Below are 25,337 nucleotides of genomic sequence, written 5' to 3' on the forward strand. Positions count from 1 at the left end.
CGCAGGCATGCTTGCGCTCTGCAGTATCTGGCTGTGACGGCATAAAGATGAGCCGAGGTCATGTCCAATGAACTCAGCTCACCTCATGCATGTCACTGACAGCGTGGGAAAATTCTCCTGCGCATGCGGTGAGTGCAGGAGAATTTTCCCACGCTGTCAGTGACGTGCATGAGGTGAGCTCATGTCCAATGTACTCAGCTCACCTCATGCACGTCACTGACAGCGTGGGAAAATTCTCAGCGCTCAGCGCTTCAGCAGGAGAATTCTCCCACGCTGGGATGGCACTGAGATGACAGGCTGGATGGCTGCTGAGCGCTTTTTTTAAAGAGAGTGTCTTCTGAGCAGTTTGTCAGCTTTTGGACACCTTTGAAGGTGTTTTCTATGTGTTTCTATGGGTTTTAACGGTGTTCGACGGTGTTCTAAAGTGTTCGACGAACAGTTCCACGAACATCCCGGTGTTCGATGAAGGGAACCGAACCCGAACACTACAGGGGTGGCTCAACACTAGTGGCAAGGGACGTGGAACTGGACGTTCTGGTGATGGTGCGTGTAGAGGACGGGGCCGTGGCCAAGGTGAAAATGTGCCACAACCAACAGCCACATCTTCTCGCTCCCACTTCTTGACCGAATTACTAGAGAAGTACACTACAACACCAGTATTGCGAACTGATCAGTGTGAACAGGTTATTAATTGGATAATACTTCCAGTTACCTGGGCACCACCACCTTCGGTCTGTCTTCCACACGGTCAAGTTTTAGTAGCCGTGAGTCTCGACCGCATACTCCTCCTCACCCTGATGCTCCTTCCTCCCACCATGCCGAGTGTCGTCAGACAGCAACTGATCCCACACTTGGACACTCTGAAGAGCTGTTCACTGGTCCATTCCCATATTTGGGCCCCTCGCCTGCTCCGCTTGAAGTGGTGAAAGAGGAGATCCCATGTAGCGATGCCCAAATATTTGAACAGCCACGACCAGAGGAAGTCGACGCTGGCAATTTGTCACAAGAGGTGGACGATGATGAGACACAATTGCCACGAAGTGAGGAGGAGGACCGTTGTGCGCAAGTGGAAGACGAGTCGGTGGTGGATGATCTAGTAACTGACCCAACGTGGCAGGAGGACACCAGAGCGAGGCCAGCAGCACACAGGGGGAGGGAGGCAGAGTACCCCAACAGGCAGGAAGAAGCAGTGTGTTGGCCGCACACAGAAGGCGGGCAACAGTTCCCCGTAACATCAACACGAGGGACGTTGCCAGTACAACCGGTAGGTCTTCCAGAGTCTGAAATTTTTTTAAAGACTCTGCTGATAACCCCAAAAAGACCATTTGTACCACCTGCCAGGCCAGCATCAGCAGGGGTGACAAAACTACCAGCCTGACCGCCACCAGCATGATCAGGCACATGGCAGCAAAGCACCCGACTAGGTGGGGCGAACTCCAGGGTCCACGAGCAGTGTCAGCGGGTGTCACCACTGCTTCTTCCACTGTTGTGCATGTAATAGAACCCCCTGTTGTGCGTGCAAGGCAATCCCCTGTCCATACTGCATGCAAAGATGCCCCCTCCTCTCAGTCTTCACTTGTTATGGCAGTTTCTCAAGAAATAGCTTCAACGTCCACGTCCACGTCCCACCGCAGCGTTCAATTGTCCATATCCCAGAGCTTTGAACGAAAGCGCAAATTCGAAACCAACGCCCCACAGGCCACAGTCCTAAATTCGCACATTTCACGACTGCTTGCATTGGAAATGCTGCCTTTTAGGCTGGTGGAGACAGAATCCTTCCGCAACCTTATGGCGGTGGCCCTATGTCAGTCAGAGTTGCCCCCACAGTGTACAGCTCCTGCGCATCATCCTCCTCCTACTCCTCATGTTCAGCCTCCATCTCAGATATCACTACATCAGTTACAAGCTGGAAGCACTGCAGTACTGCCTCAGCCAAGCGGCAACAGGCTGTGCTGAAACTCATAAGCTTAGGTGAACTGTCAACATTCTGGGACAGTTTTCTGAGACCCGCCCAGCTTACAGGCCCTGAGGCGCGGGGTACTCTCACAAGGAGTGGAAAGTTTGAAAAGATGGTTTTATTGGGTATCCAAGCTGGACACTTGAAATGAACTCGCTCTGTACGCCTTGGAGGTCCTGGCCTGCCCTGCTGCCAGCGTGTTATCGGAGCGTGTTTTAGTGCCGCTGGGGGAATTATAACTGATAAGCGCACTCGCCTGTCAACTGACAATGCTGACAAGCTGACCCTTATCAAAATGAACAAGGGCTAGATTGGGCCAGACTTCTCATCACCAATAAATGACAGCAGAGTAACATAAAGTCAAATCCACTGTGTTATTTCGGGAGGTGTATTCCCATGCACCACTTCACACCCACACATGGGTATACGCTTCCTCATTTCGGCTGTATTTTTCTCTTCTCCTTATCCTCAGCCTCCACCACCACTATACCACCAGGGTGACCGTGGTCCATGTTGCCAGCATTGCAAGTTCCTCCATCCTAATTTTTGGCAGCTTTTTCTAGGAAGGCATAGGCAAAGACTATGAGAGACCCACTCCCCAATAATAGGAATAATGTTTTTTATATGCTGTACTGTATGGCTCTTGTTTGCCAGCATTGCAAGTTCCTCCGTCCTAATTTTTGGCAGCTTTTGCTTGGAAGGCATAGGCAAAGACTATGGGAGACCCACTCCCTAATAATGGGAATAATGTTTTAATATGCTGTACTGCATGGCTCTTGTTTGCCAGCATTGCAAGTTCCTCCGTCCTAATTTTTGGCAGCTTTTGCTTGGAAGGCATAGGCAAAGACTATGGGAGACCCACTCCCCAATAATGGGAATAATGTTTTTAATATGCTGCACTGCATGGCTCTTGTAAGGGGTATAAAAGCCATCTTGTTAAGCTACTCTGAACTCCACGTCGCTTCCAACCGGCATAAAAACCGTCTTGTTAAGCTACTACGACCTCCACGTCTCTTCCAAGGGGCATTAAAACCGTCTTCTTAAGCTACTGCGACCGCCACCACTTTTCCAAGGGGCATTAAAACTGTCTTGTTAAGCTACTGCAACCTCCACGTCTCTTCCAAGGGCATTAAAACCGTCTTGTTAAGCTACTGCAACCTCCACCACTTTTCCAAGGGACATTAAAACCATCTTGTTAAGCTACTGAGACCTCCACCACTTTTCCAAGGGGCATTGATATTGTCTTTTTATTCCACTGCGACCTCCAGCACTTTTCCAAGGGGCATTAAAACCGTCTTGTTAAGCTACTGCGACCTCCATGTCTCTTACAAGGGGCATTAAAACCGTCTTGTTAAGCTACTGCGACCTCCACCACTTTTCCAAGGGGCATTGATATTGTCTTTTTATTCCACTGCGACCTCCACCATTCTTCCAACGGGCATTGCATTTCCTCCTAATTTTAGTCAGCTTTTGTTTTTCAATGCATAGGCGAACACTAAGGGAGACCCACTCCCCAATAATTGGTAGAAGGTTTTTAGTATGCTGTAATCCACATCTGTTTCAAGGGGCATTGCAGTTCCTCATAATTTTTGGAAAGCCTTCCATTCACTGCTTAGGCCAACAGTGCACAGGAGACCCAGTTGCTATAAATGGAAAAAACGTTTAGTTAAGGCCCTCAGACCTCCATGTCACTTCCAAGGGGCATTGAAGTGCCTCGAAATTTTTGGTAGGCATTGCACTCACTGCATGCCCTAGAACTGTGTAGCCGAACTTCTCCTTTTGGTACAGAAACATATCCTACAAGACATGTATGGTTGACTGGCCTGATATTGATGTGAATGGTCCCTGTTCCTCCTGCTCTTTCTCCTTTGCCACCACCTCATCCATCATTCATCACCTGAAGCTTTGTTTTAACGGGAGTCATAGAACTGGGATAGTAGCAGGAAAACATCCAGCAATCCTCGGAGGAGGTAGGATATGCGCCAAAACGCTGACCACCTCAGGCCTAGCTGCTACTACATACATGCGCTTGCATTCCAAGAAAACAAAGCAGATGCTAACTTCTATCATCATCATCATGCTCCTCACCTTGGCCCTCTCAACTCCCCTGATGGAGAAGCCAGGGCCCACCGGAGGAGTCTGGTTCTCTGGTGGGCTCGTCCAATGCTGCCCTAAAGCAGGCCGGGCAAAGAAAAGTGTGGGGGGAACTTCCAAGGAAAAATAGGGGCAGCTGGGGACCGTTTATGGACACCCGGCCGCCCCCAGGCGGCTGGGGACCGTGTGTGGACTCCCGGCCGCGGGGTGGCTTGGGACCGAGTATGGACACCCGGCCGTCTCCTGGTGGCTGGGGACCGAGCGTGGACATCCGGCCGCCGGGCGGCTGGGGACTGAGCATGGATACCTCGTTGCCAAAGCAGCCATGAGGTAGTGGCCAGCTTTGGCCTCCTCCAAACTAAAAGTCCCCATTTCAAGTGCAAGCTAGCAGTATGGTATTGCAGCCTGGGGGTGGGTGGGTGGCAGGTTGCACACTTACGCTTGCATTCCAAGAAAACAAAGCAGATGCTAACTTCTATCATCATCATCATGCTCCTCACCTTGGCATTCTCAACTCACCTGATGGAGAAGCCAGGGCCCACCGGAGGAGTCTCGTTCTCTGGTGGGCTCGGCCAATGCTGCCCTAAAGCAGGCCGGGCTAAGAAAAGTGTGGGGGGAACTTCCAAGGAGAAATAGGGGTGGCTAGGGACTGTTTATGGACACCCGGCCGCCCCCTGGCGGCTGGGGACCGAGCGTGGACAGCCGGCCGTCGGGCGGCTGGGGACTGAGTATAGATACCTTGCTGCCAAAGCAGCCATGAGGTAGTGGCCAGCTTCAGCCTCCTCCAAACTAAAAGGCCCCATTTCAAGTGCAAGCTAGCAGTATGGTATTGCAGCCTGGGGTTGGGTGGGTGGCATTCATAGTTGCGCTTGCATTGCAAGGAATGGGGAGATACAATTGAACACTGCCCTGGGACAAGGACTTGCACGGGGATAGTTGCAAGTCTGCCTCTTTTGATGCGGCAAGGATCACTTCTGATGGGCACACTTTTAGGCAGTGACCTGGGTGTCAGAGATGCTTCCAGGGGTCTTCCCCATGCTGTTCCCATGTCTTTTCAGCACTGTATGCATGTGTCACACAGCACATGGCCAGATAAGATTGTAAAATGTTAAAATGACATTTCCCGGTGAATGCATTTGTCACAGTTGAAAGCAATACAAAAGTGCAAAAACGCATAAAAAATGCTTCTTGTGAACATAGCCGAAGGTGTGGAGGAGTATTTTTGTTTTTGGTTATTTATTTTACCTTATACACAAGTCTTTACCCTGGAAAGGAAGTTCCTTAACATATTTCACAGGAAAACCGTTTCAGTTTCATCTTTGAACGTTTTATTGTGAGCCCGTAAAAGTGGCTTAATACCTCTGACCATGTTGTTGACAGCAGTGACCTGGGGGTCAGAAATGCTTCCTGGGGCGATGCCCATGCTGTTCCCATGTGTTTTGAGCACTATCACTATCGTTTTGGGCACTTTTTAGGATTTCTACAGACTGCCAGGGGTGCCGCCGCAAAAATGCTCGGGTCTCCCATAGACTAACATTGGACTCATTGCTCTGGTCAAGCACCCGAGTATCACGATGAGCTCTGCCCGAGCTTCGAGCACCCGAGCATTTTAGTGCTCGCTCAACACTATTAAGCAATAGTGAAGATATCCTATAATCAAAAATGCAGACTGCAGCTGCGACTAGAATATTTAGATATGTATAAGGAGAATTGCTACCAATGAAATGGACACCTAATGGTTCCTTAATAATAAGTGAGAGAGGCAACCTATGCTGATATTATTTTAATTATACGTTTGACCTTTTAATGAATAATGAAATAAAGGTAAAGTTTTAATGTCCCTTAATAGTGGGGATTTATTTGCTCTTTGAGCAATTTGGTGTTTGTTTCAGAAAGTATTCAGACCCCTTTAAATTTTTCACTCTTTGTGTCATTGCAGCCATTTGGTAAATTCTAAAAAGTTCATTTTTTTCTCATTAAAGTACACTCTGCACCCCATCTTGACTGAAAAAAACAGAAATGTAGAGATTTTTGCAAATTTATTAAAAAATAAAAACTGAAATATCACATGGTCATAAGTATTCAGACCCATTGCTCAGACACTCATATTTAAGTCACATGCTGTCCATTTTCTTGTGATCCTCCTTGAGATGGTTCTACTCCTTCATTGGAGTCCAGCTGTGTTTAATTAAACTGATAGGACTTGATTTGGAAAGGCACACACCTGTCTATATAAGACCTCACAGCTCACAGTGCATGTCAGACCAAATGAGAATCATGAGCTCAAAGGAGCTGCCAAAGGAGCTCAGAGACAGAATTGTGGCAAGGCACAGATCTGGCCAAGGTTACAAAAGAATTTCTGCATTACTCAAGGTTCCTAAGAGCACAGTGGCCTCCATAATCCTTAAATGGAAGAAGTTTGGGACCACCACAAGTCTTCCTAGACCTGGCTGTCCAGCCAAACTGAGCAATCGTGGGAGAATAGTCTTGGTGAGATAGGTAAAGAAAAACCCCAAGATCACTGTGGCTGAGCTCCAGAGATGCAGTAGGGAAATGGGAGAAAGTTCCACAAAGTCAACTATCACTGCAGCCCTCCACCAGTCGGGCCTTTATGGCAGAGTGGCCAGATGGAAGCCTCTCAGTGCAAGACATATGAAAGCCCGCATAGAGTTTGCTCAAAAACACCTGAAAGATTCCCAGACTATGAGAAATAAAATTCTCTGGTCTGATGCGACGAAGATAGAACTTTTTGGTGATAATTCTAAGCGATATGTGTGGAGAAAACCAGGCACTGCTCATCACCGGCCCAATACAAACCCAACAGTGAAACATGCATGGTAGTGGCAGCATCATGTTATGGGGGTGTTTTTCAGCTGCAGGGACAGGATGACTGGTTGCAATTGAAGGAAACATGAATGCGGCCAAGTACAGAGATATCCTGGATGAAAACATCTTCCAGAGTGCTCTGGACCTCAGACTTGGCTGAAGGTTCACCTTCCAACAAGACAATGACTCTAAGCACACAGCTAAAATAACAAAGGAGTGGCTTCAGAACAACTCTGTGACCATTCTTGACTGGCCCAGCCAAAGCCCTGACATAAACCCAATTGAGCATCTCTGGAGGGACCTGTAAATGGCTGTTCACCAACGTTCACCATCCAACCTGACGGAAATGGAGAGGATCTGCAAGGAAGAATGGCAGAGGATCCCCAAATCCAGGTGTAAAAAACTTGTCGCATCATTCCCAAGAAGACTCATGGCTGTACTAGCTCAAAAGGGTGCTTCTACTTAATACTGAACAAAGGGTCTGACTACTAATGACCATGTGATATTTCAGTTTTTCTTTTTTAATAAATTTCCCAAAATTTTCTACATTTCTGTTTTTTTTTCAGTCAAGATGGGGTGCAGAGTGTACTTTAATGAGAAAAAGCAATGAACTTTTTAGAATTTACCAAATGGCTGCAATGAAACAAAGAGTGAAAAATTTAAAGGGGTCTGAATACTTTCCGTACCCACTGTAATTATGCAAATTGTCTCTTCAGAGAAGAACTCTAGTGCCACCTATTGGAAGTAGCAATCCTACAAGTCAATATCGACCCTTTAACGAGCCTTGTAATATGACTTAGGATAAAAGCCAAAACAGAATCTCAATTTGCAGACACAGTGTTTTGAGGTATTGCCCCTCGTCAATGCAAAGTATGAGATCTGATTTGGCTGGGTGAGGGGCTAAGATTGAGATAAAAGGGGTAAGTTTTCTCCTTATGGAGAGTGACATGCTAGAATGATGAGGCTTAAACGCCTTGCATGTTCTTCTAGTAAATTAAATATGCAAATTGTCTCTTTAGAGAGGAAGAGGACTAGAATTCTAGTGCCACCTATTGGAAGCAGCAATCCTACAAGACAATATCGACCCTTTAACGAGCCTTGTAATATGACAGGATAAACTGGGAAAGATGAGGCATAAACACCCATGTTTTGCACAGCATTTTTACTGCCAACACATCTTTATTTGCAGAAGATCTTCTGCATCTTAGCAAGGTTGCATCTTTGATGCCCATTTATGGGTACAGGTATGATATAGAGTAAGTTCTTTATCTTTAGTTTTCATAGCTGGTTACGTTGTGCCACTAACCTAAGGAAATGTGAAGAAAATCTAATTAAAGATAAGGAAAGATGACGCATCCTATTAATGTGGGAAGCATCACCTGATGCATATTAGTTTAGACATATAGCACTAATAGGTTGACAGGGACCTGTATAATCTATAAATTCACATCTGAAAAAGAACATGCAGTTTTTTTATTGTTACTAGACGTCTTTGTACGGTAAATTCCATACAGAAGAAAAAAACTGACATATATCAGCCTGATATAAGCCAAAATATATTTATCTCGTCTATTTTAAGTAAATGGTGGCCTAATAATGCATTTAATGTATGCACTGGAAGCTTTATGACACATTTGTTAAACTGACACTGCAAAAAGTTTTTTGAAAGTAGCCCTAAAATACTTTCCTCAGCATTGAAATTGCTACTCCAAGAAGAAAAAGTCATGGGATTATGGAATTCACAGGATGAATAGACAAGTTAGTGATATGCAAATGATGAAAAATGGAAACAAAATTTTCAGTACATCTTGATTTTTTCAGTATCAAGTATAAACACCTTGTCAACATGACAACTCAAGGCTACATGTTTGTGCTGCTGTGAGCAGCCTGCGTGACCTAAACGTTCTACCATGACCTGCAGCGTCTCCGGACTTGTCTCCCATCGAGCACATCTGGGACAACATTGGTCGGCAATTACAAAGGAGCTGCCAGCAGCGGATCTTGATGATTTGCCCAAGTGCATTCAGTGTGGCAGAACAGTCCTCACACAACAATGAATAACCTCATTGATAGCAGCCAAGACTAAGTGCAAGGATTTCTGTACATGGAGCTCATACTCGATACTGAATAAATTGAGACACTTTGAAAATTTTGTTTCCATTTTTTCATCAATTGCATATCATTAATATGTCTGTCCACCCTGGGATTTCCTTCATTTCACAACGTTTACTTCTTAGTGCTGCTATCTCAGTGTTTAGGAGCGTATATATTAAATAGACAAAACCTAAGATAGAAACAATATGAACATATACAGTATATATTAAATAGGTGCATGCATAGCATATAAACCACTGTTAATACTTACCAGATAGACTGCTATTCCTCCACCCAGGAGAAAGCCGCTGTAAACATCTATTGGATGATTCTTATACTGGGTGATACGAGTAAGTCCACATATAATCCCACAAATTATAAAAGAGAACACAAGCAATGGCTTCAGCAGTTTTGAGGAATCTGTAAGTGTCGCATTGAAATACATCTGAAAAGTGAAGAAAAATATGCTAAAGCTATAATGTGCGCTTGTAAAACAGAGTTTATAGCTGATGTTAAACGACTACAAAAAAACCCCATAAAAATGATTTTCAGTCTCCCTGGATTCCCCTACTTTTATTCCTACTGCAAATAACTTAAAGTAGCTGCCAGCTTCTCCGATTTCCCTATACTCACTGTTAGAGATGAGTGAAGTTAACAAAATTTGAATTTGCCAAATAGCACGGATTTTACTAAGTAATTTGATTAGCAGTGAAGTTATTCTACATGAAATTAAGGTTCCCTGTTATGAGCTTATGGAGCATAATAAACATAAGATGTAAAAAAAAAGAACCCTATACTCACCTCACCACCCACCTCTTTGGCCATCGCACCTGCTCCTTACCCACTTTTTGTTTCTCCACGCCTCCATCATGCCGCATTTCCGGTCTTGCGTTCTCTCAAAGCCAGGACTTTCATCCGGGAACAGGGCCTTGAGATCATTGTTCATGTGACCTTTGGGGCCTGCTCACAGCAGAAAATCCCAGCTGAAAGTGAACACCAGGACCACCTGTTCACTTCCAGAAGTCTCAGTTTAGAGAGAACACTGGGCCAGAGATGTGGCACAAAGGAAGTGCGGAGAACTGGACAGTGGACAAGGAGCAGCGGGGCTGGCTGGAGAGGCAAGTGATGAGATTGTTTTTTTTTTCTTTACAATCTTTTGCCGACCCTCTACTGTTTAGCAAGATGGTGGCCGCAGCAGGCTGACACTTTGGTGAATTCATGTTGAGAGAATTACAAAATATCTGTCATCTCCAAAAGGCAGATTTTTTTAAAATTAAAGTAGAATTCAATTCCCCACTGTTATCCTACTAAAAATACCTGTGGGGAAAAAAAACTTTCACAAAAAATTGCACAGTACATAAGATCAACATTATAAATATTTGTTGTTAATGCCAACTAAAATGAATGGGAAAAAGTAGCACAAGTTTTCCTTTTTCTTTGATTTAGTCCATAGTTTACTTATTCCTAATTTATACAGTGTATCATGTAATAGTGATGGAGTGATAGAGTAGGATCTATAAGAATAACTTGTACACAAGATCTAAACATAAGAACATATATAGTCAAATATTTTTAATCAACAGTTTATAAGTCTTGGCTCTGGTACACTGTGGGTTAATGTGTAGGAGTGGGCAGAATATGAAGAATTAATTGATGGTTAGTAGGTTTGGCTGCCTGCCTCTTCTGTTTCAGCTGTTCCATCTGTAGGAGGGAATAGATGTATTTTCAGCACAGTTAAAAGCTTGTTATCATGTCAATCAATGTCTGATTTTGTATTGCTTCTGAAGTTATCGAAGTATTTCATATGCAAAATATGCTGTTTTACAGAACGTCCTTGACAGGTTTACAAAGACTACCAAATGACTTGAGTTTTCTGTAAAACATTAACATTGTGTTGATTTTTATTGTATATGTTGTATACATTGCAGATATGTAGTCCCCCCCCCCCCTGGTCCCAGTTAAGCAATTTTAAGCCTTCAAGTAAGTAAAGAGCTGAGGTCTCCATGGTCCAGGATCTAATATTCCAGCACATCCCATTGATGTTTTATTCCAATGACTCCTGGAACATTTGGAGGCCAAATGGCCAAATCAAAACCTTGAACTCTTTGTCATGTTCCTCAAACCATTCCTGCACAAATTTTCCAGTGCGGAAGAGTGCATTATCTTGCTAATGGACTGCCGCTGCTATTAGAAAATACTTTTTTTATGAAGAACCTGTCTTTTTGGAAATGCTCTGTACCAGTTATCTAATCATCACTATTTGGTCCTTCTACAAATAGTTGTATCCATCCTATGAATGAATGGCGAGAGATAGGTAAAGTTTAAAAGTAGTGCAGTACACTTTTCATCTCCAAAAATGATTATGAATGCAATTTAATGGCACTGACTTTCTCCGTCACCCCATTCCTCAGAAGCTGTATGGCTCTTGTCAACTGTTGCTGTTATTAAATGGTGGGCTGATGTGGTGAATCTAGTAGCAGTTGTGGAGTATTGGATCATTATTGAAGAAAAACAGTGAATCAGAAACTTACAGATTGACCAGTGCCAAATTCAGATCCTTAAACTTTCCTTTTTCCTGATTTTAACACATCAGCTTCAAGATCTGACTGTTCCAATGTGGAGATCAGATCTCCTTCTATGGGATCAGCAGAGCCATTTTCAAAGTAAGTGGTTTCTTGATCTAAAAGGACAGGTTCTGGGCACAAGCAGGAAGAATCCTTGAACACCTCCGGTTTGGTCTCAACACTGCAGGCTGGTGATGGGGTGTAATTGGGAATGTTTTCTAAACACACATTGGTTCCTCTGATATGGTTGGATGGACAATTGGACAGCATGACTTATCTAAGCATTGTGGTCAACCAAGTTCCTCTCTTCATGGCAGCTGTCTAACCTATGGCAGAAGGACACTTTCAGCAGGATATTATGCCATGCCACATGGGTCATTTAGAACATGAAAGCCACTTTTCCTTGAATTCCTTGGCCTTCACTGTCCCCATTTCCTAATCCCGTAGAACAATCTTGGCAAATTGTGTGAAGGTACTCTGTTACTCTGTCTATTTGGGCCAAGATTCCTGCTCAACAATATTGAAAACTACTGAAATCCATGCCATGATGAATTTCTGTGGTTCTGATGACCAATGGAGGTCCAACATGCTACTAGATTGTTGTCTCTAATGAACTGGCCATCAGTGTTGGATAAGCAAGACAGTATATATTTAAGGTGGAGAAGTAAAATTGCATTTGGGTCTAAATTAGTAAAAAAAATATCTACTTACAGAAATGTAAACAGCTGCAAAGGCTGCCAGGGTGGCATGTTGAGAAGGGAATGATTTCCTGCCAAAAACGACAAGCAAAATTATAGTGTATTTGTAAAAGTTCCTTTAGAGACATAACCAATTACGCTTCAAGAAGAAAGCCCTAATTAGTTTACATTCATTTCTGAATTTGGTAACATATTTTAGATATTCAAACTAACATGCTTTAACCTTAAAGGAGCCGGTTATGTAAATTAATTCCTGAACACAATTGAGACACCAGGTTACAATTAACCTATGTGAAGGGCATTTGTTAATTATCCATCTAATCCAAATCAATTAATTTTACAGAGGCAATGTCTTATAATTGTGTTGCATTATTTTTAGAATGAGGTAAGGGGAGTCCAATATCTTTGAATATACATTTCCTATGTGCCAAGAACTTTTGGAACCAGGAAAATATTGAAATTTTAAAGGTATTAGATGGAAGATTTGTGATCGTACAGTAACGGCAACATACATAAAAACATATAGGTACAAAATGCATAAAAGCTCTGATCATAGATGTATTTTGGATAAAGGAGGTTGTCTAAAATAAAAAAAATCACCTTTTTTTGCCCAAAACAGTGCCACTCTTGTGTATGTCTGTTATTTCAGCTCATCTTAATTGAAGGAAATGGGATAAATTGCAATAACAGAAGCTCCTGATGGAAAAGAGCCACATTGTTGTTGGAATAAAGGCAAACTTTTTATCAAGTCTCTGACATATCTTTTAAATACAGAGAATATTGGCATAAGTCAATGGAAAATAGGATATGCTATAAGTAGTGATGAGCGAACGTGCTCGGATAACATGTTATCCGAGCATGCTCGTGGGTTATCTGAGTATCTTGGGCGTGCTCGGATAATATGTTTGAGTCCCTGCAGCTGTATAATTCGTGGCTGTTAGACAGCCACCACACATGTTTGTTAGGCAATCCCTGCATGTATTGAGGCTGTCTAACCTCCGTAAAACATGCAGCCGCTGGGACTCACACATATTATCCAAACACGCCCGAGATACTTGGATAACACCCGGACATGCTCGGAAAACGTGTTATCTGAGCACATTTGCTCATCAGTAGCCAGACCCCTTGCAACACCCACCAATCTTTAGAAGGAATCCTAAGAAAAAGCCTAAGAATTCAGCATTGCGTCCTTTCACAGAGGTCAGTTCAATAAATGGAGGTTGGCGGTACACCCTGCACAGCCGGTTGGTTAGGAGTACCGTTCTGTAAGAAACTATAGCTGACCTCCTTCACTTAGATGGAACTGTTGGTGGCAAATGCACTAAATTAACACTGCTATCTTTACATTTTCAAATGTTTGGTGGTCCTAAAAGATGGAACTCGACTGATCATAGAGAAATATCATATCCTAGTGCTATGCCATCAAGTTATAAGAAGGCAGTACTGGTCAAAACAAAAAAGTGTAAACACTGCAATTTAGAAAAATGGCCTCCCAGTTTTTTTTTTGTTTTTTTTATTGAGCCCTGGCACAGATGCTATTTTCTCTATACCATTATTACACTGCTCAAAAAAAAAAAGGGAACACTTAAACAACAGAATATAACTCCAAGTAAATCAAACTTCTGTGAAATCAAACTGTCCACTTAGGAAGCAACACTGATTGACAATCAATTTCACATGCTGTTGTGCAAATGGAATAGACAATAGATGGAAATTATTGGCAATTATCAAGACACCCTCAATAAAGGAGTGGTTTTGCAGATGGGGACCACAGACCACATCTCAGTACCAATGCTTTCTGGCTGGTGTTTTGGTCACTTTTGAATGTTGGTTGTGCTTTCACACTCGTGGTAGCATGAGACGGACTCTACAACCCACATAAGTTGCTCAGGTAGTGCAGCTCATCCACGATGGCACATCAATGTGAGCTGTGGCAAGAAGGTTTGCTGCGTCTGTCAGCGTAGTGTCCAGAGGCTGGAGGCGCTACCAGGAGACAGGCCAGTACACCAGTAGATGTGGAGGGGGCCATAGGAGGGCAACAACCCAGCAACAGGACCGCTATCTCCACCTTTGTGCAAGGCGGAACAGGAGGAACACTGCCAGAGCCATGCAAAATGACCTCTAGCAGGCCACAAATGTGAATATGTCTGAACAAACGGTTAGAAACCGACTCCATGAGGGTGGTATGAGGGCCCGACGTCCATAGATGGGGGTTGTGCTCACAGCCCAACACCGCGCAGGACGCTTGGCATTTGCCACAGAACACCAGGATTGGCAAAGTCACTACTGGCGCCCTGTGCTCTTCACAGATGAAAGCAGGTTCACACTGAGCACATGTGACTGACGTGACAGAGTCTGGAGACGCTGTGGAGAGCAATCTGCTGCCTTCAACATCCTTCAGCATGACCGGTTTGGCAGTGGGTCAGTAATGGTGTGGGGTACCATTTCTTTGGAGGGCCGCACAGCCCTCCATGTGCTCGCCAGAGGTAGCCTGACTGCCATTAGGTACTGAGATGAGATCCTCAGACCCCTTGTGAGACCATATGCTGGTGCAGCTGGCCCTGGGTTCCTCCTAATGCAGGACAATGCAAGACCTCATGTGGCTGGAGTGTGTCAGAAGTTCCTGCAAGATGAAGGCATTGAAGCTATGGACTGGCCTGCCCGTTCCCCAGACCTGAATCCGATTGAGCACATCTGGGACATCATGTCTCGCTCCATCCACCAACGTCACGTTGCACCACAGACTGTCCAGGAGTTGGCGGATACTTTAGTCCAGGTCTGGGAGGAGATCCCACAGGAGACCATCCGCAACCTCAGCAGGAGCATGCCCAGGTGTTGTAGGGAGGTCATACAGGCACGTGGAGGCCACACACAATACTGAGCCTCATTTAGACTTGTTTTAAGTACATTACATCAAAGTTGGATCAGCCTGTAGTGTGTTTTTCCACTTTAATTTTGGGGGTGACTCCAAATCCAGGCCTCCATTGGTTAATAAATTTGATTTCCATTGATAATTTTTGTGTGATTTTGTTGTCAGCACATTCAACTTTGTACAGAACAAAGTATTCAATGAGAATATTCCATTCATTCAGATCTAGGATGTGTTATTTGAGTGTTCCCTTTATTTTTTTGAGCAGTGTATATATTCTGATTATAATTGTGAATGATAATGTCCACAGAACATTTTACAAGTATATGAAGAAAACATTTTCTTGGTTTTCATTAATGAACAGGAACCTATTATCTACCTCTATTGTCAAAATCAATCCCCACATAAAAATGAGCATTGTGTATAAAAATAATCAAAATTAGTGTTATGGTTTCATTCACAATAGAAGAAAGATATTAAAAATGTGTTACAATTATTTACCTTCCAGCATTTATTATGGCGAGATCTTGCCCAGAGCAGATGTCCTCTAGCACATATGGATTTTCTTTACAGGACACATTTAGGGAAGTGTAGTTGGGTTTGCAGACTGTCAAGAAATATGGGGTCTGGTATCCAGTAGATAGTTGGATAATATCGGTAATGAGAGCAGTGGAGCAAAGTCCAAACACATGGACACCTTGGATGCAAACCAAACAAAATTCTTAGTGATGAATGATTCAGAAATATAATTTTTATGCAACAGTCATTAACTATTGAGTTGAATGAAACAATCTGAGCTTGTTAACATTTAAACAACTTAAAAAAAAAAAAAAACTCAAAAAATATATTCTTGATGCACACTTAAATCAAAATTATAGTCCAGACAATCACAGAGTTTTCTCTTAAACTACTTGGAGCAACTTTGGAAAGTGAACTAGCTCTCCTTAAAGGGGTTCTCCAGGAATAGAAAAAAAAAACTAAATAACTAAAGGAAATGTTATTATAAAGAAATTCCTAAATACATTTACTTAGCAAATCACAATTGTTTTGTCTAGGGAGGTCATCACTATAGATTTTAAATTGTTGTCACCTTCTTACACTGACAGAAACCTGTCCTAGAATGTTAGGACAAGTGCAATAGGAAACTCTCCTTCATATGTAGGAAGATGCAATCCATTAATATAACCAGATACCAGAGGTGCTGAGGTAAGAAGAGGCTGCTCACACTGCTGTCCACGCCGTCTATCTGATCTAATACTGGAGATACCAGAGGTGCAGAGATAAGAAGAGGCTTCTCACACTGCTGTCCACCATGTATATCTGATCTAATACTGGAGATACCAGAGTTGCACAGGTCAGTAGAGTCTGTTAACATTGCTGTCCTCCCCCTGTATGTCTGATCTAATACTGGAGATATCGGTGGTGCTGAGGTAAAAAGAGTCCTCTCACACTGCTGTCCACTTTGTTTATATGATGTTATACTAGAGATACCAGGAGTGCTAAGGTAAGAAGAGGCTGCTCACACTGCTGTCCACCCTGTCTATCTGATCTAATACTGGAGATATCAGAGGTGCTGAGATAAGAAGAGGCTGCTCACTCTGCTGTCCACCCTGTCTAGCTGATCTAATACTGGAGATACCAGGAGTGCTGAGGTAAGAAGAGGCTGCTCACACTGCTGTTCACCCTGTCTTTCTAAATAATAATATAAGGAAATTTCCAGGTCACAGCAGTGGAGCTTCCTATTGCACATGCTCCCAGGCATCTGTCCTAACCTTCTATGACAAGTTTCTGTCAGTGTAGTAAGATGACCACCATTTTAATTATATGATTAGCTTTCTAGACAAAACTATTGTGATTTGTTAATTACATGTTTTTAGAAATTTATATATAATGACTTTATAGTTATTTATTTTTTTCTATTCCCAAAGAAACACCTTAAAAGGAACCTGTCACCAGAAAAAATGCTATTAACCTGCAAATATGGGGTTAATCTGCAGGTTAATAGCGTTATTAACTTGCCTGGCATCTGCACTTAGCCGAATGCTGTGGGGAGAAAATTAACTTTAGTCCCCCCAGCAGCATTCCAGTTTCAGTCACTGGGGCAGTGCTGGTGCAGGTTCAGTCACTGCCCTGAGTATAAAGAGCAGCAGTGGTAACTGCGCCCCTGGCCCTGACTGACAGGCGGCCCCAATGCAGAGCCAGTGTCAGTCAGTGCAGGAGGCGCGGTTACAGCAGCTGCTCTCTTTGCTCAGAGCAGTGATTGAACCCGTGTCGGCAGTGCCCCAGTGACTGAAGCCGGAATGCTGATGGGGGGGAATAAAGTTAATTTTCTCCCATCAGCGTTTGGCTAAGTGTGGGCGCTGGGCAGGTTAGTAATGCTATTGACCTGCAGATTAACCCCATATCTGCAGGTTAATAGCGTTTTTTCTGATGACAAGTTCCCTTTAAGGATATTGTTTGAAAATCGAGTCTTTGACCATGCTTCTACGAAAAAAAGATGCAAATTAGCTCGCTCCTGGAAGGAAACAAAGTTATCTCGCTAGTGCTTAAGTCAGCCATTGACTTAATGGGTAGTTAATTGAGATTGTTTTCTTTCCTTGTATGAGACACCTCAGTCTTAAACTACTTTGAAATGCCCCATATCGTCTTAAAGATCTGTGTCTTCACTAACATGGCTAAACCACTCTTTCCTCTGTACTAGGTTTCTCCATCTAAAGTGCTTGTTCATCATTGGAAAGTGGCCCAGAATAAAAAACTAGAAAAACTTTCACCAAAACAGCTCAGACCTTAGCCCTCATTTACCTGTCATTTGTTTTCAAATATGAGAAAAATGGACATAGTTTTTTCAGTGATTTTCATAAGAGTTTCATCAGAGTTTGGCACGATTTTGATCAGTTTTTCTTGTATGTGAAAACTGGATCACACTCACATGGTGTCTAAATGCTGTCCAATTTTTTTTATTGACCCATAAAATTGCATTGCCTGTTTTGATCCGATACTCAAATTAAGATCGATCATGTCTCCGAGCTTTTGGGGACATGTGAACGGCCCCATTCACCATTATAGATACAAGTGGCATAGACTGAATGAGCTCTTATCTAATACAAGGCAACTGGAAAACCTTGATTTAACCTCTCAGTAGTGATGGGTGAGCACGAAAATGCTCGGGTGCTCGTTGCTCGGGTCGAGCACATTGGAATACTCGGTTGCTCGACCTGAGCAACGAGCCCAATGTAAGTCTATGGGAAACTCGAGCATTTTTCAGGTGGCTTCCCCCGGCGGTCTGCAGAGTGCCTAAAAATTGCACAAATCGATGGGAACAGTGCTCAAATGGCATGTGGACAGCATGGGGGAGACCCCTGGAAGCATTTATGACTCCCAGGTCACTGCTGTCAACAACGTTATCAGAGGTATTACACCACTTTTACGGACTCACAATAAAACATACAAAAACAAAACCAAATGGATTTTCCTGGGAAATATGTTAAGGAACATCCTTTCCAGGGTAATAACTTGTATATAAGGCAAAATAAATAAGCAAAAACAAAAATACTCCTCCACACCATAGGCTGTGTTCACACGTAGTGTTTTTGATGCGTTTTTGCACTTTTGTATTGCTTTCAGCCGTGACAAATGCATTCCCCGGAAAATGTCATTTTAACATTTTACAACCTTATCTGGCCATGTGGTGTGTGAGACATGATCAGACACATCCTGTTTCATTTATGAAGGAGTGACTCTGAAAGTCGCAAAGCCTATCTTTATAGGACCATCAGGCAGCCTTTACTATTCTTAAAGGGCTAGCAGTCGGCCCTCACTATTCTTAGAGAGCCATCAGCTGGCTATGTTTTGTTGTTCCCATTACTAAAGAGTGGGTTTCCTATACTGTTATTGCGAATGCAGTGAGTGGCAGGGCTGTCCAAAATTTGGACGCACCCCAGTACCCCTTTGAAAATTTGGATGCACCCCAATACCCCTTTGAAGAGTCTTAGAGGAGGGCCTCCTGAAAACAATGTTCCCATTATTAGGAAGTGGGACTCCCATAGTGTTTGCCTATTCAGTGAATGCAAGGGTTGCCAAAAATTTGGAGGCACTCCAATGCCCCTTGGAAGAGACGTGGAGGTCAGAGGGCTTCCTGAAAACAATGTTTCCATTATTAGGAAGTGGGTCAACCATTGTGTTTGCCTAGGCAGTGAATGCAAGGGTTGCCAAAAATTGGGAGGTACTCCAATGCCTCTTGGAAGAGACGTAGAGGGCCTCATGAAAAAATATTCCCACTATTAGGAAGTGGGTCTCCCATTGTGTTGCCTATGCAGTTAATGCAAGGGTTGCCAAAAATTTGGAGGCACTTCAATGCCCCTTGGAAGAGTCTTGGAGGTCAGAGGGCCTCCTGAAAACAATGTTCCCATTATTAGGAAGTGGGTCTCCCATTGTGTTTGCCTACGCAGTGAATGCAAGGGTTGCCAAAAATTGGGAGGCACTCCAATGCCCCTTGGAAGAGACATAGAGGGCCTCATGAAAAAATGCTCCTATTATTAGGAAGTGGGTCTCCCATACTGTTGGCCTGTGCAGTGAATGCAAGGGCTGACAAAAATTGGGAGGCACTCCAATGCCCCTTGGGAGAGACGTAGAGGGCCTCATGAAAAAATGATCCCATTATTAGGAAGTGGGTCTCTCATAGTGTTGGCCTATGTAGTGAATGCAAGGGCTGCCAAAAATTGGGACGTACTCCAATGCCCTTTGGAAGAGACGTGGAGGGCCTCATGTAAAAATGTTCCCATTATTAGGATGTGGGTCGCCTAAAGCGTTGGCCTATGCAGCGAATGCAAGGGCTGCCAAAAATTGGGAGGCACTCCAATGCCCCTTGGAAGAGACGTAGAGGGCCTCATGTAAAAATGTTCCCATTATTAAGATGTGGGTCTCCCATAGCCTTGGCCTATGCAGCGAATGCAAGGGCTGCCAAAAATTGTGAGGCACTCCAATGCCCCTTGGAAGAGACGTGGAGGAGGGCCTCATAAAAAAATGTTCCCATTAGAAAGGAGCGATTCTCCTATACTTGTAATGCCCATGCACTAAGTGTATGGGCTGACAAACATTTACCCCTGGGGGGTATTCATGAACATAATGTATGAAATTTTTTTTTCACGGGCATCATAAACACCCTTTAAAAAAATTATGTGGGTGTTGCATCACGGACAACGGTTACCCTGGTGATATGGTGGTGGAGGATGAGGATGAGGAGAAGGAGGAGGACAAGAGCAAATAGCCAAAATCTGGAAGCATATACCCATGTGTGGGTGTGAAAAGGCACCTCCCAACAAAAGACACTGGATTTGAGTTTATGTTACGCTGCTATCATTCGGTGGTTTTGAGAAGTCTGGCCCAATCCAGCCTGTCAGCATTTTCCGTTGACAGGCGGATGCGCTTATCAGTTATAATTCCACCAGCGGCACTAAAAACCCGCTCTGATAAAATGCTGGCGGCAGGGCAGGCCAGAACCTCCAAGGCGTAGAGAGCCAGTTCATTCCATGTATCCAGCTTGGATACCCAATAATTATAAGGCACAGAGGAATCACGGAGGACGTTGGTACGGTCGGCAAGGTACTCCATCAGCATCTTCCCAAACATTGCACTCCTTGTGAGAGTACCCCGCGCCTCAGGGCCTGTGCGATGGGAGGGGCTGAGAAAATTCTCCCAGAACTTTGACAGTGTTCTCCTGTCTCTGCTGGATTGGAGACCGTTTTTATAGACCTGTCCGCCTCAGGAATAAGAGATATAAAGTTCTCCCTGTAGCGTGGGTCTAGAAGAGTCACCAACCTGTAATGACTGTCACCGAAAATTTTAAGAACGTGAGGGTCATGGGAAAGGCAGCATAACATAAACTCAGCCATGCGTGCCAGACTGCTAACAGGCAAGACTTCCGTGTCCTCACCAAGAGGACGAGGGACCATGCTCTTCTCCTCCTCCTCTCTGTCCTCAGGCAATCAACGCTGAACAGACGGTATAACAGTTGTGCAGGTAGTACCATCTATAGCGCAGGAAACTAGCTCCTGTTCTTCCTCCTTCTCCTTCTCTTCCTCATTGTCACCAATCCACGTTGGGATGAGATGTAATCACCCTGTATGGTTGCTTCTTCCATCTCATCGTGCTCAGCCGGCAATGCATTCTCTTTGATTGTGAGCAGAAAGCATTTCAGCAGACAGAGAAGTAGGATAGTGACGCTAATTATGGCGTCATCGCCGCTCACCATCTTGGTGGAGTCCTCAAAGTTTTGGAGGATGGTACATATGTCTGACATCCATGTCCACTCCTGAGGTCTTATGTGTGGAGTCTCAACTGAATACCGACGGCCTTGTTGATGCTGGTACTCAACAACTACCCTCTTCTGCTCACAAATCCTTCCCAACATCTGCAGTATAGAGTTTCAACGCGTGGGGTCATCACACACCAGTCTGTGAGCCGGAAGCTGCAAACGCTGCTGAAACACGGCAAGGGTGGCGGAAGCTGTAGGTGACTTTCTAAAATGGGCACACAGGCAGCGTACTTTAACAAGCAGATCCGGCAGCTCCGGGTAGGATTTGAGAAACTGCTGAACCACGAGGTTAAGCACATGGACCAGGCATGGTACGTGTGTGAGCTCGCCTCGCCTCAGAGCTGCCACCAGGTTCCAGCCATTGTCACACACGACCATGCCTGGCTGTAAATTCAGCGGTGTGAGCCACAGATCTGCCTGTTCTGTCAAAACTGTCCACAACTCTTCAGCATTGTGCGGTTTGTCACCTAAGCATATTAGCTCCAGCACAGCCTGCTGCCGCTTGGCCGAGGCAGTGCTGCAGTGCTTCCAGCTTGTGACTGATGTGGTCATTTCGGAGATGGAGGCTGAAGAGGAGGAGGAGGCTGAGGAAGATGAGGTGCAGGAGCTGTAGACTGTGGGGGGCAAACCAGATTGACCCAGGGCCAGCAATCCTTTGTGTTGGGAGGACGTGTTCCATCCCAAGGTCCAACTGGGTCCCGGCTTCTACTATGTTAACCCAGTGTGTCAACGAAATGTACCATCCCTGCCCACAAGCACTTGTCCACGTATCCGTGGTTAGGTGGACTTTTCCCAGTAACTGCGTTGTTGAGGGCACGGCTAATGTTTTGGAACACGTACTTGTGTAATGCGGGGACGGCACATTGGGAGAAATAGTGGAGGCTGGGGACCGAGTACCGAGGGACGGCCGACGCCATCAGGTTGCGGAATCCTTCCGTCTCCATGAGCCTAAAAGGCAACATTTTGAGTGCAAGCAGTCGTGAAATGTGAGAATTTAGTAGTGTGGCCTGTGGGGCGTTGGCTGCGTATTTGAGCTTGCGTTCCTAGGACTGGGGTATGGACAACTGAACGCTGCTCTAGGACAAGGAAGTGGACGTGCTTCCTGATGCTGCTACTTGAGAGTGTGCAACAACAGGTGCAGGGCAGGAGGCATCTTTGCATGCACCATAGACAGGGGATTGGCTTGCATGCACAACAATGGAAGAAGCAATGGTGTCACCCGCAGACACTGTTCCTGGACCATGGGGTTCTGCCCACAAAGTCGGGTGCTTTGCTGTCATGTGCCTGATCATGCTGGTGGTGGTCAGGCTGGTAGTTTTGCTACCCCTGCTGATGCTGGCCTGGCAGGTGATGCAAATGGCCTTTTTGGGGTTATCGGCAGAGTCTTTAAAAAACAATCAGACTTGGGGAGACCTACTAGTTGTACTGGCAACTTCCTTCGTGTTGGTGTTATGGGGAACGGTTGCCTGCCTTCTGTCTGTGGCCAACACACTGCTTCTTCCTGCCTGTTGGTGTGCTCTGCCACTCTCCCCCTGTGTGCTGATGTCCTCGCTCTGCATGTCCTCCTGTCAGATTGGGTCAGTTACTATATCATCCACCACCTTATCTTCCACTTCCGCACCCTGGTCCTCCTCCTGACTTTCTGGCAATTGTGTCTCATCATCGTCCACCTCTTGTGACAATTTCCCACCATCGCCTTCTTGTGACCGTGGCTGCTCAAATATTTGGGCATCGCTACATGCGATTTCCGCTTGCCCCGATTCAAGTGGACCGGATGAGAGGCCCGAATCTATAAATGCAAAAGTAAATAGCTCTTCGGAGTGTCCAAGTGTGGGATCAGTTGTCTCCGAGCACTCGGCATGGTGGGAGGAAGGAGGATCAGGGTGAGCAATATGCAGTCCAGACTCATGGCTACTAAGACTTGACCGTGTGGAAGATGGTGGCAAAGTGACTGGAAGCATTATCCGCTATCCAACCACCAACCTTTTGACACTGCTCTGGATTCAATAGTGGTGTGCTGTGGTCCCCTAGGAATTTTGACAGGAAGGTCGGCCGAGAAGATGTGGGTGTTTGTTGTGGCATAATTTCATTTTGCCCACGGCCTTGGCCTCGGCCTCTGCATGCACCATCACCATCACCATCACGTCCAATTCCCCGCCCCTTGCCACGCACCTCGCCCATTTTAAATGGACGACAATATCTTCCACGCTCACTACAAATGGCTGAATTTGGAGTGAAGTTATATGTGATCCGTGTGATGGAGAAACCACAGTTTTAAATACCTGGCCTGTAGGTAACTATTTTGAACAGCAAACCAGTGTCAAAAACTTTGCTGACACACTGAAACTAATTTTTAATGGAGGCCAGACATGGCAGTATTTTCTGAAAACGTATATGTGATCCGTGTGATTGACAAACCACAGTTTTAAATACCTGGCCTGTAGGTAGCTATTTTGAACAGCAAACCGGTGTCAAAAACTTTGCTGACACACTGAAAAAAAATTTGAATGAAGGCCAAAAATGGCAGTATTTTCAGCGCAATTATATGTGATCCGTGTGACGGCCAAACCACAGTTTTAAATAGCTGGATTTTTAGCGCTGTAATATGGAAAGGACCTGGCTGTATTCTGCAGTGCCAAAAAACAAATGGCGCAGAAAAACGGTGTTCTATGGATTGCTTTTTAACCACTTTACCCCTGAGGGTGGTTTGCATGTTAATGACCAGGCCAATTTTTACAATTCTGACCACTGTCACTTTATGAGGTAATTACTCTGGAACGCTTCAACGGATTTTGCAATTTTCAAAATTTACATTTTTATGCCCTTAAATCAAAGAGATATGTCACACAAAATAGTTAATAAATAACATTTCCCACATGTCTACTTTACATCAGCACAATTTAGTGCAAACATTTTTTTTTTAGTAGGGAGCTATAAGGGTTAAAAGTTGACCAGCGATTTCTCATTTTAACAACAAAATTTACAAGACCATTTTTTTAGAGACCACATCACATTTGACGAGACTTTGAGGGGCCTTTATGATAGAAATACCCAAAAGAGACACCATTCTAAAAACTGCACCCCTCAAGGTGCTCAAAACCACATTCAAGAAGTTTATTAACCCTTCAGGTGCTTCACAGGAATTTTTGGAATGTGTAAGAAAAAAATGAACATTTAACTTTTTTCACAAAAATGTTACTTTTGACCCATTTTTTTTTATTTTTGCAGGGGTAACAGGAAAAAATGGACCCCAAATTTTTTTGTGCAATTTCCCCTGAGCACGTAGATACCTCATATGTGAGGAAAAAACAGTTTGGGCGCACTGCAGGGTTGGAAGGGAAGGAGCGCCATTTGACCTTTTGAAAGTAAAATTTGCTAGAATAATTAGCGGACACCATGTTGCGTTTGGGGAGCCCCTGATTTGCCTAAACAGTGGAAACCCCCCCACAAGTGACCCCATTTAGTAAACTAGACCCCTTAGGGAACTTATCTAGATGTGTGGTGAGCACCTTTAACCCCAAGGTGCTTGACAGAAGTTTATAACATTGAGCCGTAAAAATAAAATTTTAATATTTTTCCAACAAAAATGTTTTTCAGCCCCCAATTTTGCATTTTCATAGGGGTAACAGGAGAAATTGCACCATGCAATTTGTTGTACAACTTCTCCTGAGTAAGCCGATATCCCTTATGTGGGGGAAAACCACTGTTTGGGCGCACGGCAGGGTTCGGAAGGGAAGGAGTGCCATTTGACTTTTTGAATGTAAAATTTGCTTGAATAATTAGCGGACGCCATGTTGCGTTTGGGGAGCCCCTGATGTGCCTAAACAGTGGAAACCCCCCACAAGTGACACCATTTTGGAAACTAAACCCCTTAGTAAATTTAACTAGATGCGTGGTGTGCACCTTGAACCCCCAGGTGCTT

The 25,337-nt window shown here is 44.3% G+C and overlaps 1 protein-coding gene across 1 annotated transcript in view; it reads right to left on the reverse strand.

Annotated features, from left to right (window-relative positions):
• PLPPR4 (phospholipid phosphatase related 4) overlaps positions 1–25,337 on the reverse strand; it is a 182,666-nt gene that overhangs the window by 9,166 nt on the left and 148,163 nt on the right. Inside the window, exons 4-6 of the mRNA XM_073643229.1 lie at positions 15,604–15,799; positions 12,247–12,304; positions 9,243–9,416 (exon numbers count right to left, since the gene is read on the reverse strand). Of these exons, the coding sequence (XP_073499330.1) occupies positions 9,243–9,416; positions 12,247–12,304; positions 15,604–15,799 (428 nt within the window). The remainder of the gene's footprint in view (positions 1–9,242; positions 9,417–12,246; positions 12,305–15,603; positions 15,800–25,337) is intronic.

This window comes from Phyllobates terribilis, unplaced genomic scaffold (assembly GCF_046119375.1).
Source record: "Phyllobates terribilis strain yellow unplaced genomic scaffold, ASM4611937v1 Scaffold_8__6_contigs__length_399053987, whole genome shotgun sequence".
Taxonomy (NCBI): Eukaryota; Metazoa; Chordata; class Amphibia; order Anura; family Dendrobatidae; genus Phyllobates; species Phyllobates terribilis.